This window comes from Acanthochromis polyacanthus, chromosome 20 (assembly GCF_021347895.1).
Source record: "Acanthochromis polyacanthus isolate Apoly-LR-REF ecotype Palm Island chromosome 20, KAUST_Apoly_ChrSc, whole genome shotgun sequence".
NCBI lineage: Eukaryota > Metazoa > Chordata > Actinopteri > Pomacentridae > Acanthochromis > Acanthochromis polyacanthus.
The window spans coordinates 9,418,729-9,435,475 of NC_067132.1; the positions used below are offsets into that span (position 1 = coordinate 9,418,729).

Consider the following 16,747-nt stretch of genomic DNA (forward strand, 5'->3'; position numbering starts at 1 on the left):
GTATCTCAGCCTACACACATTTTATTGTACTTCCACTATGTTTGTTTGCGCCATTCAATGTGAATATGTGTGTGTGTGTGTGTATGTGGAGGAGGGTATGGTAGAATTTCAGAATTCAAGCATCAGAGTTAATCCGCTCTTTTTGAAAAATGTTTTTCTTTTCTAGTCGTGCAGACCAGACAGAATATAGATACACAGAGCTGCATCCAACATATCGCAATTACATCAGAGTGAATAGCTGAGGATGTTCTCTGCCTTTAAACTATCAGTATCAAAGCAACTGTTGAACTGAGTAAGTGCACATTTGTGTGTATGTGTGGGGGAATGTCTGTCTACAATTAAAAGTTCTTGAGTGTGTGAAGGTTTGTGCATTTGCAAGCTAGAAAAAAAAACATTCATTCATTTACTCTAATTATTCAGATTTAAGCAAAAGCAGGTACACACAACCATCTGTGTGTGTGTTTTATCTATATGTGTGTGCCTGTATATCAAGGAACAGCTTGGCTTTTCCATATTTCAAACAGCCTGTGCAATACAAAGGACAAGGCCCAGCCCAACATGATTGCCTTTAATGTTTCACATAAATCACTGAGTTGTGTGTGTACGTGTGTGTGTGTGTGTGTGTGTGTGTGTGTGTGTGTGTAGAGTGTGTGTGTGTATGTGTGAGGAGGGGAGGTGTGTTTTTGCACACGCTCAGAGGAACGTTTCAAATCCCTGACACCCCTGATTAAAGCCTCTCATTACAACACAAATAAACAGTCCAAACACATTCATACATCCATTTGTTAAAGTGTATGAGTGCGGTGAGGAGGGAGTTTCTGAAGGACAATTTACATCGCAGCACTTGAAGCAGCTCGGAGGGAACTTCATGTTTGAGTCAAGCTTGTGTGTGGGTGTTTGTGCGGAGAACCGTTTGTTACTTCTGATCATGCAAAATCAGATTGTGTTATTTGATTTGCTGACATTATTACTGCTCTTAATCACCCTGCACTTTCCCTCTCTCTTACTTTGCAAACAAACGATCAGCAGCCAAACGTCTTTGTAGCCACAAGCAATGGATAAGCAGACACACACACACACACACACACAAGCTCACATGCTCATATGCATATAGATATTCACATTTGGCTAATGCCTAACCAGCCTAGTCTATGCAGTAACACAGGGATGCAGGAGTAGAGGAGGAGAAGGGGCAGCGCTGTGGTTTCTCTGTGGAAGAGTTACAGTAGGTGGCTCAGCCTGTGACCTAGATACAGTACGGCACACTGCATTCCTAATGGGCCATTTTGATCACTGCCACTCTGTGTGTCCTCAGCTAGGCTTCTGCCACATGCCTCAAACACACGCACTCAGCATTCAGCAAACACAGCAGTCAAAGTCTTTCAATGATGGCAACCTCATATTAGAAAAAAAAGAGAAAGACAAGATAACCTAAATTCTGGATTAGCTGTATAAAATACCACAGTTATGTATGAAGTCATCAGAATCAGATACTTCTATTGACAATAGGCTTGGTGACGTATTTACAACTGCTCACACCTCCTACAGCTTATACCCATTAAGATGTGTAGGTGAGAGAAAAAAACAGCTTATGATTATTGTCACGATACAAGATTACATCAAATTAATTTGGCTCGTCAGGCCTCTTGTCTTTTCTGTTTTGATTATCCGTGCTTCTCGCAATTGTCTCCCAACTAATTTACATGCTGATGAGTCTGGAGACAGATGTGTTTTGTGACGCTCAAGTGCCTGATTTCCAAGATGCTCGCCTAAAGGACGGGTGAGGGGAGAAGTGAGGCAGGTTTTCTGTCTCGTAAACGTCAGGCTTTGAAATACAGGCATGGACGCACGCCGGCCCGAGCATTGCATTTGAGTCCATCGGAGAGAAGAGACAGCAGAACCGCTGATCCGTGATATACATCCCTCCCAGCGTTCAGGGGGAGACGGGAGAGGTCTTTCTGTCAATGCTACGATGAATCTCCAGGGCAGCTGGGAAGGAGGAGGGAAGGGGGATATGTGTGGATATATGGAAACAAAAAGGAGGGAGGGAGTGACAGTAATGGGGAGTAAAGTGAGGATGAGCAAGAGTAGGAATCCTGAGGAATCTCATGGACAGTGACTGTACATCACAAGCAGGGTTAGATAAATAATCCTGGACAACCGTTTTCCACAGTTGGAGATGGTAAAAACACCTACAAGAACAGAACCATGCATATATCACAATAAACAAGCTTCATATAGCATTTTTCAAGATATTAATTATCTGCAATACAGCGAACAATACAACTGTAAATCAATTGGATCAATCAACTTGAGTAGAAAAGGCATCCACTTCTGCCATATAGTACATGTTGCTTTTATATGTGCAATGTGTGCTATACTGATTGACAGTACAACAAGCATGTGCTTTATGCCACAGCAGGAAGGTGAGAATGATTAAACTGCTGTGTCAAAGCATTTCTTGCATCACAAAAGTGAGATGCCTCTTGCTTGAGGAGCAGTGGGAGTTACTCCTGCTTTCAGACAGCTTTGTTTAGTGTCCATAATTCCTTGGAATCTACAAACCACGTACCCTGTCTTTCAATGCAGAGAAAAGCATTTCAGTTTCATGTGTGCATTGGGTACAATCATAACAAAAAATGGACCAATGATGCATTGTGAGCTAGCAATCTCCCACTCAATATTAAAAAGTGAATTAAAAAGTTAGCAATCAGTGGTGAAAGAAGATTTGGATTCTTTACTTCAGTAAAAGTACCAATACAGCAATCTACAAACACTCCATTACAATAAAAGTCCTGCATGGAAAATCCTAATCAGGTAAAAGTACTTTAGAATTACATGCTAAATGGTCCACACTTATAAAGCACCTTTTAACCTCAGCTAGCCTCGACAAAGTGTTTTACAGTGTGTTCCTCAGTTACCTATTCACTCACACACACACACACACACACACACACACACACACACACACACACACACACACACACACACACACACACACACACACACACACACACACACACACACACACACACACACACACACACACTCCAGTGGTGGTGAAGCTGCAATGCAAGGTGCTCGCCAAGTTAGGGTTCACTGTCTCGTCCAAGGACACTTGGAACTTGGACGAACTGGGGATCAATCCAGGAACTGTGCAATCAATGCACAATGACCGCCTGAGCCACAAAAATTAAAAAGTTCTGATGCAAATTTTTTGATTTCAAATTGGTTTCTTTCACACTTACACAATCTGACTATAGACAATAGCCTGTCATTTAATTAAATTTCCCAACTTACAGGCTAAATTTTGGACTGCATGGGGAGGAGGGATCTGCATAGGTTGCCACAGATTTGGGAACACTGGCCTAAGTCTGTGTTGGGAAACCTGGACTAATGGCAGTTGTGTTGCACACTTATCTCAACCTCTATGGTGTTATTTTTCACCTTTGCTCAATGAAGGGCACACAAGTGGGGGTACTAGATGTCAATCAGAAGGTGCTAAACTCTCCAGTATCAACATAATTCTTATCCGGGCATGGATATAAAAGTGTTGATACACAATTAACTTTTAGGGGCCTTGAACGTGACACGTTATGGATCTGCAGGTGAAAATATTACCTGGCCTTTATCTGCTGCTGCATCCATCATCACATACTGTCTGCTCTCTCTCTGCCTTGCATTAACCACACTCCTTCATTTCACAAACTGAGAGAGGCAGGCAGCTCACACATCTTGGTAAGGCAGTGAGAGTCCAATTAAGATTCCTTCATGACAAACACAGGGAGGAATGAAATTCTGATCTAGCCATGAAAAGAATCTCCATTTCTCTGGTATGCTCACCAAAGACAAAAAAGATCAGAGCAGGAGAGAGAGGCAGAGAAGTTAAAAACCGCAAAGAAAAAACAGACAATTTCACTTTACATGCTGAACACATGTTGAGACACCGACAGAACAAGAGGAAAACGGATCCTGACTTTAATTGGTTGCCTTTGATGGAAATCAGAAGTGTAATTCAACATCGATTGATATTACCTTTGTAATTCAAAAGCAATTTTCCCAGCTCTTTTTTCTTGCTTGCCTACCCCGCGATTGTCTCTCTCTCACCACCCATCTTCTCACTCACATGTTAAGGTCTATGCGTACATCAGCAGGTGGGAACTCAGCGAATGGGGAAGGTCATTTCAGCCAAAGGCCTCTATTTCATTACATGCTAAGCCTGCTGGATGGGTGAGCAGACTAGTAATGACCCCTACTGTATCAGGCAGCCCACTTCATTTGCATAGCACATAGGGGAAAATAAATAGATTCTCCCATGTGCATTTCTCACCTCTGTCTCTGTAATATCAAGCATGCTATGCATTTCTAATTCAACGTAAACCTTTTTCTTCTTAAGACCAAAACGTACATTTAATAGTGTTTATTAAAGGACACATTAGTGATTCATTTGCACTATTTAAGAAAACAAACCGGGATTGTGCCGTTCTTAGATCCATGTACGTGTTCTTTATGTTTTCTCATTATTTTCAAATCAGCCCTCCGAGAGTCGACTCGCATTGAACATCCTTTCTCTGATTGATCAAAGCGATCCGGGCAAGAGCGAAAAAAAATAACATCAAAGTGTCTCAAAGTGTGAAAAACAAATATCAAACAGAGAGCCAGGAAGTTAAGAAACATCAGGCGGTTTCTTTCAGAAAAGAGAGAGGGGGCATAAAGCAAGATGGATAGCTCGAGCTTAACAGGAAGAGAAGAGAAGAGAAGAGAAGAGAAGAGAAGAGAAGAGAAGAGAAGAAAAGAGAAGAGAAGAGAAGAGAAGAGAAGAGAAGAGAAGAGAAGAGAAGAGAAGAGAAGAGAAGAGAAGAGAAGAGAAGAGAAGAGAAGAGAAAACCCAGTCTTGGGTGTGTATCTGGTTGAGATTCCACTGGGGTTGGATCATTAGTAGTCATAGGCCTGGTAGAGTATGGAGGGGTGCACTGCTACACTTAATTTGAGCTCTTTAATAACACACTTTATGAATTCAGTCATGTTTGCAGCCCTCTGCAGGAGACACAGCATGAGAGACATCGGTGGATCTCATTTCAGGCCGACAAGATCTCAGATTCAATTAACTCCATCGTGCAACACCGCCTCCCCTCTCTCTGTAACACACACACACACACACACACACACACACACACACACACACACACACACACACACACACACACACACACACACACACACACACACACACACACACACACACACACACGCACATACAAACTAGCCTCCTCACTAATCCCTATGCTTTAAGGTCTATCTTGGAGCACTGCATGATCATTCTAAACCTAATTACTCCAGGACCGTCTGAGGAGGCCCAGTGCTGCCCAATCACATTTGCATCGAGTGGCCAAAAGCAGAGGAAGTGTGGCCAGACAACTGAAGCCCTCCTCCAACCGCCTTATGCCTAAAACGGCCATATCTCACTCTTGTATAGTGGCTAAAGTCACAGAGCATCACTTCCTCCCCCTTCCCTAATTCTATCACTCAGCCTCTACTAGGTCTGAATGGTTCAGTTTCCCCTCCAGAAATTGACAGTGACATTTCTTGTGTGTGTTTTTTTGACAACAGACACAAAGCCGTGTTGCTTTAACCTGGCAGACAAAATAGTTTTGTTGTTTTACTGTTTTCATCCCTTGTCGCTGCTTTCTCTGTGACAGTGGCGCTAATCTTCTCGGCAGGGGCTTTTATTGTTCGCTGTTTGGCCCCCTGCTGGGCCTCTCTGGTACATGACTGACAGCAGAGTAATGGATGTCACACTCACAGGACACTTTTGTGAGAGAGTTTGGCGTTCACCCCGTAAAAATGACCCCTTTAAAGTCAGGGAATCATGCATTGACTTTGAAGATGCAAGAGAGGGGAGGTCTTCTGAAAGGATGTTTTTCCCAAGAAGTTGAAAAAGCTGACCCACTCTCTGTGCAGTGCCCTCAGTGACATGATATTTCTTTTAGCTGGGCAGCCATTTGAAGGTGATATTGAGGCATGACTTTGCACTTGGTGAAGCTGCCAAGTTCTGTATTGAGTTCCCAATGAAATATTTAACCATGACAACGAAAATTTGTGGCTCACTTTGCTTTCATCCGATCCACAGAGAAGTCAAAGGTCAGGTACGCAAATGTTCTTCTAGAGCTGACAAGAAGGCACACTGTTGCAGACAGACGATTTATCGACAACAGAAAAGCCATTTCTCCACTGGAGAGTGGTGCCATTTACACTGGCACTACTATCTACATCACTTTCACTGCATTACTCATATTGTTTGCATCACTCCGAATGTCATTTGATCTTAAAAGGCATCTTTCCTCTGCAAAAACACAGGGCACTTGTGAGGTGGTGTGAACGGTCCCATTATTGATGCTTACAGTCTTTCTGTTTGCTTTTGGTGTAGGATTCCACACCTTGACGATGGCATCACCTAAGAGGGCAGCAAACAATCACAAATAGAAATCTGTATATCTATCCATTCATTATCTAGACACCGCTTAATGCTCATTAGGGTCGCTGGTGGGCTGGAACCTATCCCAGGTGACTAAAAGCTGGGTTATACTTTCTGCACGAACGAGCCACGCGGAAATCGGCCGCGTGGAAATCCACACGAGAGAACGTGTGTGCATTTGTACTCTGTGCGGTCTCCGCTCCGAAACTGCAGGGGGCAGTGTATCAGAAACACACAGCTACCTGTTCTACTCTTGTACTAAGCTATAGTAGAAGACGTTTGCTGTTGTTTACATCACTTACAACATGGTATTTTACTGAATAGTTGCATTTTAGTGGTTACTTTTAATTTCATACCATGAAATGCTCATAACCCGGTTGTCCCGCTGATCTCTGTGTGATAAATCGTATAAGTGCACGTATTTCTAGACTTCAGCTGCGAGTAGGTCTTGTTCCTCTGCCATGTTTTTCCACGTGGCTCCGTCCGCGTAGTCAGAAAAATGTGGAGGTGCACAACGGGGAATTTCTCCACGTGAGAAGGGCCGCACGAGGGTGTAGCTCCTAAAATGACTCAATTTTTCTGCACGGAGCCGCATGGACTTCATGGACGCAGAAAGCATAAAACAGGCTTTAGGGTGAAGGCAGGGCACACCCTGGACAGGTCATCAGTCAACTACAGAGACAAACACACACAATCATCCATCCATCCTCTATATACCGCTTTATCGTCACTGGGGTCGCGGGGGGTGCTGGAGCCTATCCCAGCTGACTCGGGCGAAGGCAGGGGACACCCTGGACAGGTCGCCAGTCTGTCGCAGGGCTACATATACAGACAAACAATCACACTCGCATTCACACCTACGGGCAATTTAGAGTAATCAATTAACCTCAGCATATTTTTGGACTGTGGGAGGAAGTCGGAGTACCCGGAGAAAACCCATGCATGCACAGGGAGAACATGCAAACTCCATGCAGAAAGATTCCACCCCGGGATTCGAACCAGGGATCTTCTTGCTGCAAGACAAAAGTGCTAACCACTACTCCACTGAGCAGCCCACACACACAATCAAATTCACATAAATACATTTATGTATGGCTAGCTCTTATAATGACCAAGATGAAAGCGTAGAAGTAAGGACAGTCTAGCCCGAGGGTTAATACACTAAACATACTGTATTTGCACACCACATATACATCCATTATCCATACACAGCTCTGTAAGATCATAGAAGGCTGGAGTCTGTCCCAGCTCACTTAAGGGGAAGACAAGGGACACCCTGGACATGTCACCAGTCTATGACAGGGTTATAAGAGAGACAAACACACACACTCACTCATATTCACACCTATGGACAATTCAGAATCATCCGTTAACCTCAGCATGTTTTTGGACTGTAGGAGGAAGCTGGAGAACCATGAGAAAACCCGCACATGCACAGTGAAAACATGCAAACTCCACACAGAAAGATCCCAGGCTGGGACACGAACCAGGGATCCTCTAAATAGCCACATTTTTCTTCCTACAAAAACAGCCCTAGAAAAGGTTGTACAGGGTTAGTTTTGCAGTTGTATGCACAGAGGTGTAGGCGACCCTAAAATGGACAGCGTGTGGACCGATAGGCCTTCAGCTTGATCCTGCGCCCTGTGCTCGCCTGTACTACCTCATCACAGACATTATGATGAGTGGAGCAGAGCAAAGGAAGAACAATTATCATTTTCTCTCAGATTGCATTCAGCAGATGTCAGGGCCCACATGTGGAGGCGGCTAATTGCTGTCTCCAAATCAACTGTGGCATAATACTACAAGCATATGTGAGCGCGCGTGTGTGCTGGGGAGAGTGGAGGGGCTGAGGGGTGTTTTATACAGAGAAAGTGTGTGCGCTGATCCATCAGGCACGCCACGTGTGTGTGCATAAAAAGCCAAGCTAATGTGTGTGTCATATCTTTGCACTAATCATCAAACCGGCTTACCCGCCATCAGCTGTTCACACCCACACGAGCAGAAAGAATCATTTGGTATGAAGACACGGAGTAGGGCACAGGCATGCTAACTACCAACTCTCATGCTACACACAAGGCAGTTCATGCCTTTGTGGCATGGTATCCATATTGTAGGCATACTTAAGCATGCAACACACACACACACACACACATTCGCGCCACCCCTTACCCACTCCAGGCGTGCTCCCACTATGCCTAAGAATAATAAAGATTGAAGGATCCCTCCACGCCAGCTTTCACTGCTCTCCTTTCCACTCTACACCCGGGTCTCTCTGCGTAGCCTTGAGTGCGGCTGCCTTCGTGGGGAGGAGCACGCAGACGAGGTCCCTAGGGTGACAGAGGGCGAGGAAAGGGGCGGGGGTGCATTGCTGTCACCCTGAGCACCAGTGTTGGCTGATGGCTCGGCATGAGGCATGCCACTTATCAGATTGGTGGGAAGGGTGGGAGTTGGAGGGGTTGGGAAAAAAGAGAATGATGAGGAAACACTGGGGAGAGAGGATGAAGGTGATGCCCAAGCCCATTAACGCAGTCTTTTCATGTATACACACACACACACACAGACATGCAAATTTACACACACCTTGAAACTGCACATGCACGTGCCACAACACACAAAAATATACGAAACTGCCAAAGATCCTCCCTGCAGGCAGACAGCAGCACGATGCCGTGACTACTACTGTGAAAAGCTCCCGTCTTTTCTCATTCGCCCTCTCCCTTTCCTTTTCATCCTTCTTTCCCACTCTCCCTTGGTGCCCCAGTTCACTCCAGTGCACACGCTCCCTCTCTCCTTCCACCCTTACCCAATCCACCCCCACCTCTCTCGGGTCCCCATTTCCCATCCCAGTCCTTCTTTCCACTTTTGCAGCCTTCACCCACTTGTCTCCTTCATGCTACATTGTCTGTGGTATCATGATACATTTCTCTCACTCTTTTGTAAAACATTTACACACAAGAAAATGGTATCTGAATATTAGATATCTAAACATATAAAAATGCACATTTACACACCTTAAAGCAACATGAAGAAGGTGCATTCACACATGTATAAATATATACAAAGCTGCAAAGTCTAATTAATATATCCACTGTCATGTTATTTTAACAATAACCTCATTGCTATAGCTCAGGTTGATTAAGGTCTTTTTTTTTGTCTTGCATGAGCACACACACAGCATGGTCACACACACATAATCACATCAAGAGATGGAGATGGGGCTTTGATGGAGGAGGTCAGTCAGTCACAGAGCAGATAAACAACACCTCATTAGGCATGTTGAAGGGAGTTGCACTCCGGCCGAGACATCATTGTTTGCTAGCATGCTAACAGAGCCCTGGGCAAAGCTTGTAACATCTAAACAATCCTGATAGGATTGGAAAGTAATGATCACATGTTCTCCACTAGATAGGACATGAATGATCACGTACAATGGTTTGGGGTATAATGCATGACCATGCACTCCCCTATATCCCGCTGGATGCAGACATGGACACAGTAGAAGATGCATGCAACAGACATTGTTGAAATAACAGTGATGTCAAACTGCCTGGGGCTGGTTTTTATCCTACGCATGCATGCACTTGCTATCCATTCATAAGATTATGAACTATCCATTACTGGGTGGTACAGGACTGTATACCAGACAGGATATAGTTGGTACGGTATGAATCCAGAGAGGCAGGGAATCTGAGGCTATGTGCTGGATTTCTTTTTTTTTTTTTTGCTTTGGACTTTAGCCAGTCATTTTTTCTTTCCATCACACACTCACACACTTTCAGTCATTCTTGCACTTGCAGTATTTATCTCACACTCTCTCACTCTGTGCTCCCTCTCTCTCCCTATATTAGGCCATCCTCCTTTTTCCCTGGCTCTCATGTTAATGCACTCCCAATCAGGCTGTCCATTAAGTGGACGTGCACTACACGTTCATCAGGCCATCTAAAGACCTGCATGCAAATGAGCTCAAATTGCAGTGCGCTGCAAGCTCCTTGAAATCTCCTTAGAGGGAGGACTGTGAGTCTCAGACATGCTTCTGTGAGAAATGCAGGGAAAAGAGAACACCGGGCTGTCCATTTTATACATATGAGAATCACACAGACAAGCAGTACAAAGGATTAACCCAATCAGAATGTGTTTTTGATGTTTCGATGCAACGGTGACACACGGATGTGAAGCTTGCTAATGTAAATTTCATCTGTGATGTGTAAGCCTGAGTGTGGAGCTTCTGTCTGCCAAAGCCTTTGTCATGCACACTAAAACTTTCCCATTCTGAAATCAGTCAAAACTTTTTCCCAGAATCTCTAAAAGTGAGACACACAACAGACAGATCTTCCTTCCCTTTCTTCCATTTTGACCGCTAGGCATTTCACATCACTCCATTTTGTTCTTTATAAAAAAGTTTGTTATTTTATCCAGTGGGATTCACTCAATCTAGCCTTAGTTCTTTGCCATCTGTAATTTAAAAAAACCACACAAACCTGTTAGGTTGTGAGTGAACAGAGAGAAAAAAGAAAAGGACAGTATAGATGTGTAGGTGTGAGAAGTCATAATTGTAAGTAGAACATTGTTTGAGGTAGCAGACGAAGTAGCAGCAGCAGTGAGAAGAAGAAAGAGCTTGAGAGTCAGAAGCGGTTTGCTCAAATAAAGGTCTGGATATTTTCAGGAGTCACATGTGGAACATATATATATTTTTATTTGACCTGGTAAAAGACCCATTGAGATTGAGACCTCTTTCACAAGGGTGACCTGGCCAAGAGAGGCAGCAGCAAACGTCAAAGTAAACAAATAACAAATAGTCCGTATCAGTTGCTGCACTACTGGACCTACTCGATTTGGTAGAGGTGAGAGATGGTGCTGGGATAGAGCATGATGAAGGCAGGACATGACTCAAAGTGTATGTTGAGTGTTTTGTTCACAGCATATCAAAGATAGCAGACAAGGCTACCTACTCACTGTAATCACTAGTAATGATGAGCATTTTCACATTAACATCAGTTAGAATTGACCAATCAAGTCTGATAAACCCAACACCTCCTGAGTAATAAGGAAGCTGGTGCTGGGTCTCTGGTGAAATCTGTTCCAGACCGGCCACAGGACCCCCAATTTTCTTTATTACTCAGTCAAGGAATGTGGTGGAGTTACGTGATGATCGGCGTACATTTGTCTTTCCATTAATCTGTCTGTCTGTGTGCAACATAACTCAGAAACGGACAAACAGAATTGGCTGAAATTTCCAGGGAAAGTCAGAGGACCACCTGATTAGATTTTGGCAGTGATGTGGCTTATAGTCTGGATCCACAGATTTGTTAAAGATTTCTGTATTGTGAGATAGCGTCACAACGTAACTGCAACTACAGCCATGGCCATAAGTTTGGACACAAGTACCATGACGCTTGTGAATCTTAGAAAATACCACAAAATTGTCACTTACAATACAGTACACAACTCCTGAGAACTATATTAAGTTTCATATTAAAAAAAAAACATCAAAAGAGTTTGGTGTCATTTTGTTATTCTTACCAAATTCGGTTGTGAAAGTACTGCATTTTTTTTGTTATTTTCTTCTAATATGTTTTGGGAACAAAGTTGTTCCAGTTGTTGGAATTTATTGATCATATTATATCCCTTGTTGATTTGTTGACTAATTAAACTGGTGCTGTCAAAAAATATTAGTTATGTTCTGTAATAGACATCAAAACAGACATAGTAAGTCATGCTGTGTCCAAACTTATGGCCATGGCTGTATGACAACAAGTGAACACTACATCAGCTGCCTGCTGACGATCATATAATTGCGATCCGACTACAAATCCACCACTGCAGACTTATTGGGATTTATCCGTTGGAAATCATACAAAGTCTGAGCAGCCTTGGCGGAGTACTGCGCTCTGTAAGTGCTTTTCTTGCTTAATGAGATGATTTCTTATCTCTATTAGTATTTCTATATGATATAAAGTTGCCTATTTCTGTGTTTTTCTAGCACTAAAATTATTACTGGCATTATGTGGTAAATATACTGAAGCGTGTCAATTCAAATTAAAGCTTGCTATTACTAGTCTTATTAATAAACAGGTCATTAAAACATATCAGCAATTATTGATAATAACGAAAGCAAAATATTTCATATTGATTATCTTTTCAGCTTCATCACTCAGCCCTGATATCGATACTCATCCTCTCTTCTGTTAGATATTTCATTCTTAATCTTCAGACACTAGTTTTCTGACAAGAGCGTTGTAGCATGCCTGCTCTGCCTCTGTGAATTTCTGGAAAATGACCTGCTCTTTTCACACATGGGCGAAATCAGACATAACACAGACTTTGTATAAAGGAGCTGGCAGAGTTTATTGTCCATCCCAGCTGATGCAAATGTTTGTGTTCTTCCACAAGTTCGGGACTGTGGTGCATTTGTGAAAACAGCTTGAGAATCATGCCAGTCCAGGAGGCTGCCTCTTTACATTCACAAGGCACAGGGCCTGGCGTTAAATGCACAGAGCAGGGGGGAATGTCAGTGAGGCCTGCCGCGTGCCAACTCTTAAGTGGCTGTGGCACTCAAAGATAATGAAGAACGATGATGAGGCCAAGGAGGGCATGCTGAGGGCCCACGTGCACGACTAAAAATCACCCAGCAGCCACCTATATCGGGCCAAGCACACAGCCACTCAGAAAGGTTTGCCAGCGGTGCTGATTGCATGTCACAGTGTCAAACCTGTGGCTAAAACTTCAACTTTTATTTAGTATTCTAGGACATTTCTTTGTGTGTTCTCTCGTGAACATGTGTGTGTCTTTACATATGTGCTCACGCCTGGTGTGCAACAGAATGTGAGCCTGTATGAGCCATTATGCATTTACACCACAGGATGCAGTTGTGAAAAAAAACACACAAAAGTGAAAATAATGGAAGATGAGCGAGCACCCCACATTCCTCAATCGTGACCTCGAAACACACTTGTCGTCTTTATTGTTCATTACTGAGCCGTGCGCTGCGATATGCTAACTAATCCCATTAAACTAATCCACATGAAAACAACTTACGGCACGATAACGGCTTGCACCGCCTCCACTTTTAATTTATGCCATATTTAAATGTGCACAGAATTGAAATAATTAATGTGACTCCCCCACTAATTTTCCTTGTGGCAGATATGCTGAATGAATACCTGCAGGATGCTTATGTTCATCAACTCTCTTTGCATGTTTCTTCTACTACTGTCTATGAATGTAGTCTGTGGTTCAAAGTGACACAATTCACTGAACAGAATTTATGTATTTGACCACTTTTCCTCAGAGGCAGTTGAATTATTTTCCGGACAAACCTAATAACCACCCCAAAATGTGCCAGTAGGATGTGTCCGGTTTAATTTTGCCTCCAACGTTGTAGGCTAAATGAGTTTGTAACACAATGCTGAAGACCTGCAGCAGGTGTGAGTATCACTAAATTCAAATACCGTGAATAAATCGTTGGCTTGTGAACACCTTTTAAATTCAAAAATATCTAAAACATGTTGTGAGCAGAGTCCTGTCACCAGTTATCGTCACCCAAGATAGTCTGCCTGTAAAATCTTGCAACCGAATGATGAGACAGCCGTTGAGAATAGCAGCCACGGGCAACAATTCCAACCTGCAGTCGATTTTATCATCTCCAAAGGTCTTTTATTCCCCAAGCCAAATCACAGCTCCCCCATTAGCAGCCGTATGGGCCCAGAACATTTTCTGCTGGTTAACAAATGCTGAGCGTGTTTGGATAGGATGTGCGCGCACATGGGATTATGAATAAAACATGTTGCCCTTATTAAAAATAATCTGGCTCAAAAGTGCCAGAGGCCCTTGAGGTCGATAACCCCCCTCCTCACAGGGTTCAAGGAGAGGGGTCCCTGATTAGCACTTGGCAAAATCCAGAGAATGCATTCAAATTCTGTATGATCCGGTGGTGAACGAGTGGAATTAAATAAAGCAGGTAGTGAGTGATGCTTGAGGCAACACAGCGGGGAGTTGTTTAAGAGTTTGAGCTCAGCTTCGTCTTGTTCTTACCTGAACATGTCGCCCAGACCCTTCAGCACACCTTTCTTGGCTTTGTTCTTGTCCTTATCTTTGTCTTTCTCCCTTTCCGATTTCTTCTTCTCCTTCCCCCCAACCTTGTCCCTATCTTTCCGTCTGTCATCTTTAGAGAGGTTGCCGTTTAGCCCGGAGCCCACAATGAGGTCACCGCTGGTGGACATCGACTCGCGACCTGACCGGGAGCTTCCCTCTGTGTCCTCGTCCACTGGAGTGCAAACACAAGTTAGAGGGAGAGAGTGTCAAGAACAGTTATTGAGAGCAAAAAAAAGCAACTCACACTCATACAAACACAAGCAGAGAAAGAAAAAATGAAATACAGGTTGATAAACTTCCACCTTGACTCCCCATACATCACTGAAGTCGTGTTTAAAAATCAGCTGACAAGAACATCACTTTTCTTTTCTCACTTACAAAGCATCACTTCTTTCTTTGGAGAACATGAGAGGAACCATTAAATAAAATGCTGTTCCACAAGGTATCGCAGCTTTGTGCAAAACACACACAATTCCTTCCTCTCATTAGAGCAGAATATATTTACATTGTGCACCCACTGAGAATAGTGTTCAGCTGAACATATTTTCACTTAGCTGAAAGCCTTAAGTTATTTTAATTGTGTATATTTCACAAAGATCACAAGAGAACTTCATTTCCCAACTCCTCTGCTGCAGAATTTATATAAAAAAGATGAGACTGGATAGTGCAAGCTGTAATGATAGTCATATGAATCTGGTTCTTAATTATGTCTGAACCAATTTCAACCCAGACATCAAACTGAAACCAAACTCCTTAGGTGATGCAAGGTTGATTAAACTCAAAGTTTCCATCACATCTAATCAGAACCGATGTGCAAAATGTAATTAATCTGTCAGTAATTATACATTTAAATAATCTTGAAAAAGGCTCCCGGGGATCTTAATTGCAAATATGGTGTGCTCCTCAATCGGCATAGCTCCTGTCTATGCTATATCTCTGGCTCTGAGGTATGAGGTAGATGTCCTTCAGATTACAACTTATTACAGTCTTGCGTGTCGTTGTCCAAGTTCTTCCTTTGACGGAGGAGAGAAAGGCGCTTATCGAGAGGAAAGAAGAGGGAGGGGAGACCATGATGAATTTTCAGCATACGGGATGAGAGACTACAGGAGGGAGGAGCGGCTGGATTCACATTTCAAGGATGAACAGTGGGGTTTGTTTTCTCTTGTGATCTGTGGAGCTATCTGCGATTTCTTTCAGCTGCCATCTCGGAGGAAATTACTGAAATGGAATCTCAACATGACACACTGTATGGCAGGAACAGAGAGTGGACCAGCAGTTTAAACCTGCTCAGTTATGCAATTCATAGCTGCACGTAGCCTTTCCCTTCCATTTCTCCACCTCAACAAATTTGGGAGCAGGTTCTGGATGGGTATCAGCTTTATCACTCAATCTGCTGCCTGCTTATTATCCACTTAAGCGCTATGGCAGTGAATAGCAGCTGTGAGCTCAATCTGGCTATTTAAATGACTGAGATTAGCAAGTGGTGCTAATGTTGCTACAGCTTAATGATGCCAAGCTACAGATAACGCTCTGAACATTGTTATTCAGAGCCTCCCAGAGGGCAGTAGCCGTGTGTCGCTATGCGTGTGCATCCACTGGCATGTGTGCATGCACGTACGTGAAGAGGTTTGTGGAGAGGTTCATATTGTCTTTTGATAAAGTCATAGTGAGTTAGCAGGAGGGTCAATCTAAAGCGAACACATGATTTTAAAATTCAAAGCAACATTTTATCCGTCATCATTTAATTTCAAATAAAACGAGATGGAAATGAGGCAATTTTATACTAAAAAAAAAAAAAAAAAACAGACAAAAGACTTTAACATGAGACATCAAAAGGTGAAGCTACAGCGGTTTGATGGAACTCAAAAGAAAAAGGCTGACAATCTCAAATGGCAGCAGAGGCATTGATGAAAGTGTCAGGAGGCTGAAAGATAATTTGCAGGGACAGACCACCGTAGGAAACATTTTGTCACTTTTGTGAAAGTCTACCATTAAACTTTCCTGCTTTAATAATCAAGGACATTTAAGCTGGCCTGTCAGTGAAGGTTCAGACAGACAAGTGAAATTGCCAGTCTTATTCCAATACATGAAAGACGGGATTTTTGCACAGCGGAGATGATTTTTCTTTTTCTTTTTTATTTCCTGAAACGATGCAACACAAAGTAGCACAAGGGGAAGTGC

The 16,747-nt window shown here is 43.1% G+C and overlaps 1 protein-coding gene across 2 annotated transcripts in view; it reads right to left on the minus strand.

The window, feature by feature from the left end:
- Positions 1–16,747, minus strand: part of LOC110951091 (partitioning defective 3 homolog) — a 400,033-nt gene that overhangs the window by 106,157 nt on the left and 277,129 nt on the right. For both annotated transcript variants that reach the window (XM_051940403.1, XM_051940404.1), the window contains exon 19: positions 14,507–14,738. In XM_051940403.1, the coding sequence (XP_051796363.1) occupies positions 14,507–14,738 (232 nt within the window). The remainder of the gene's footprint in view (positions 1–14,506; positions 14,739–16,747) is intronic.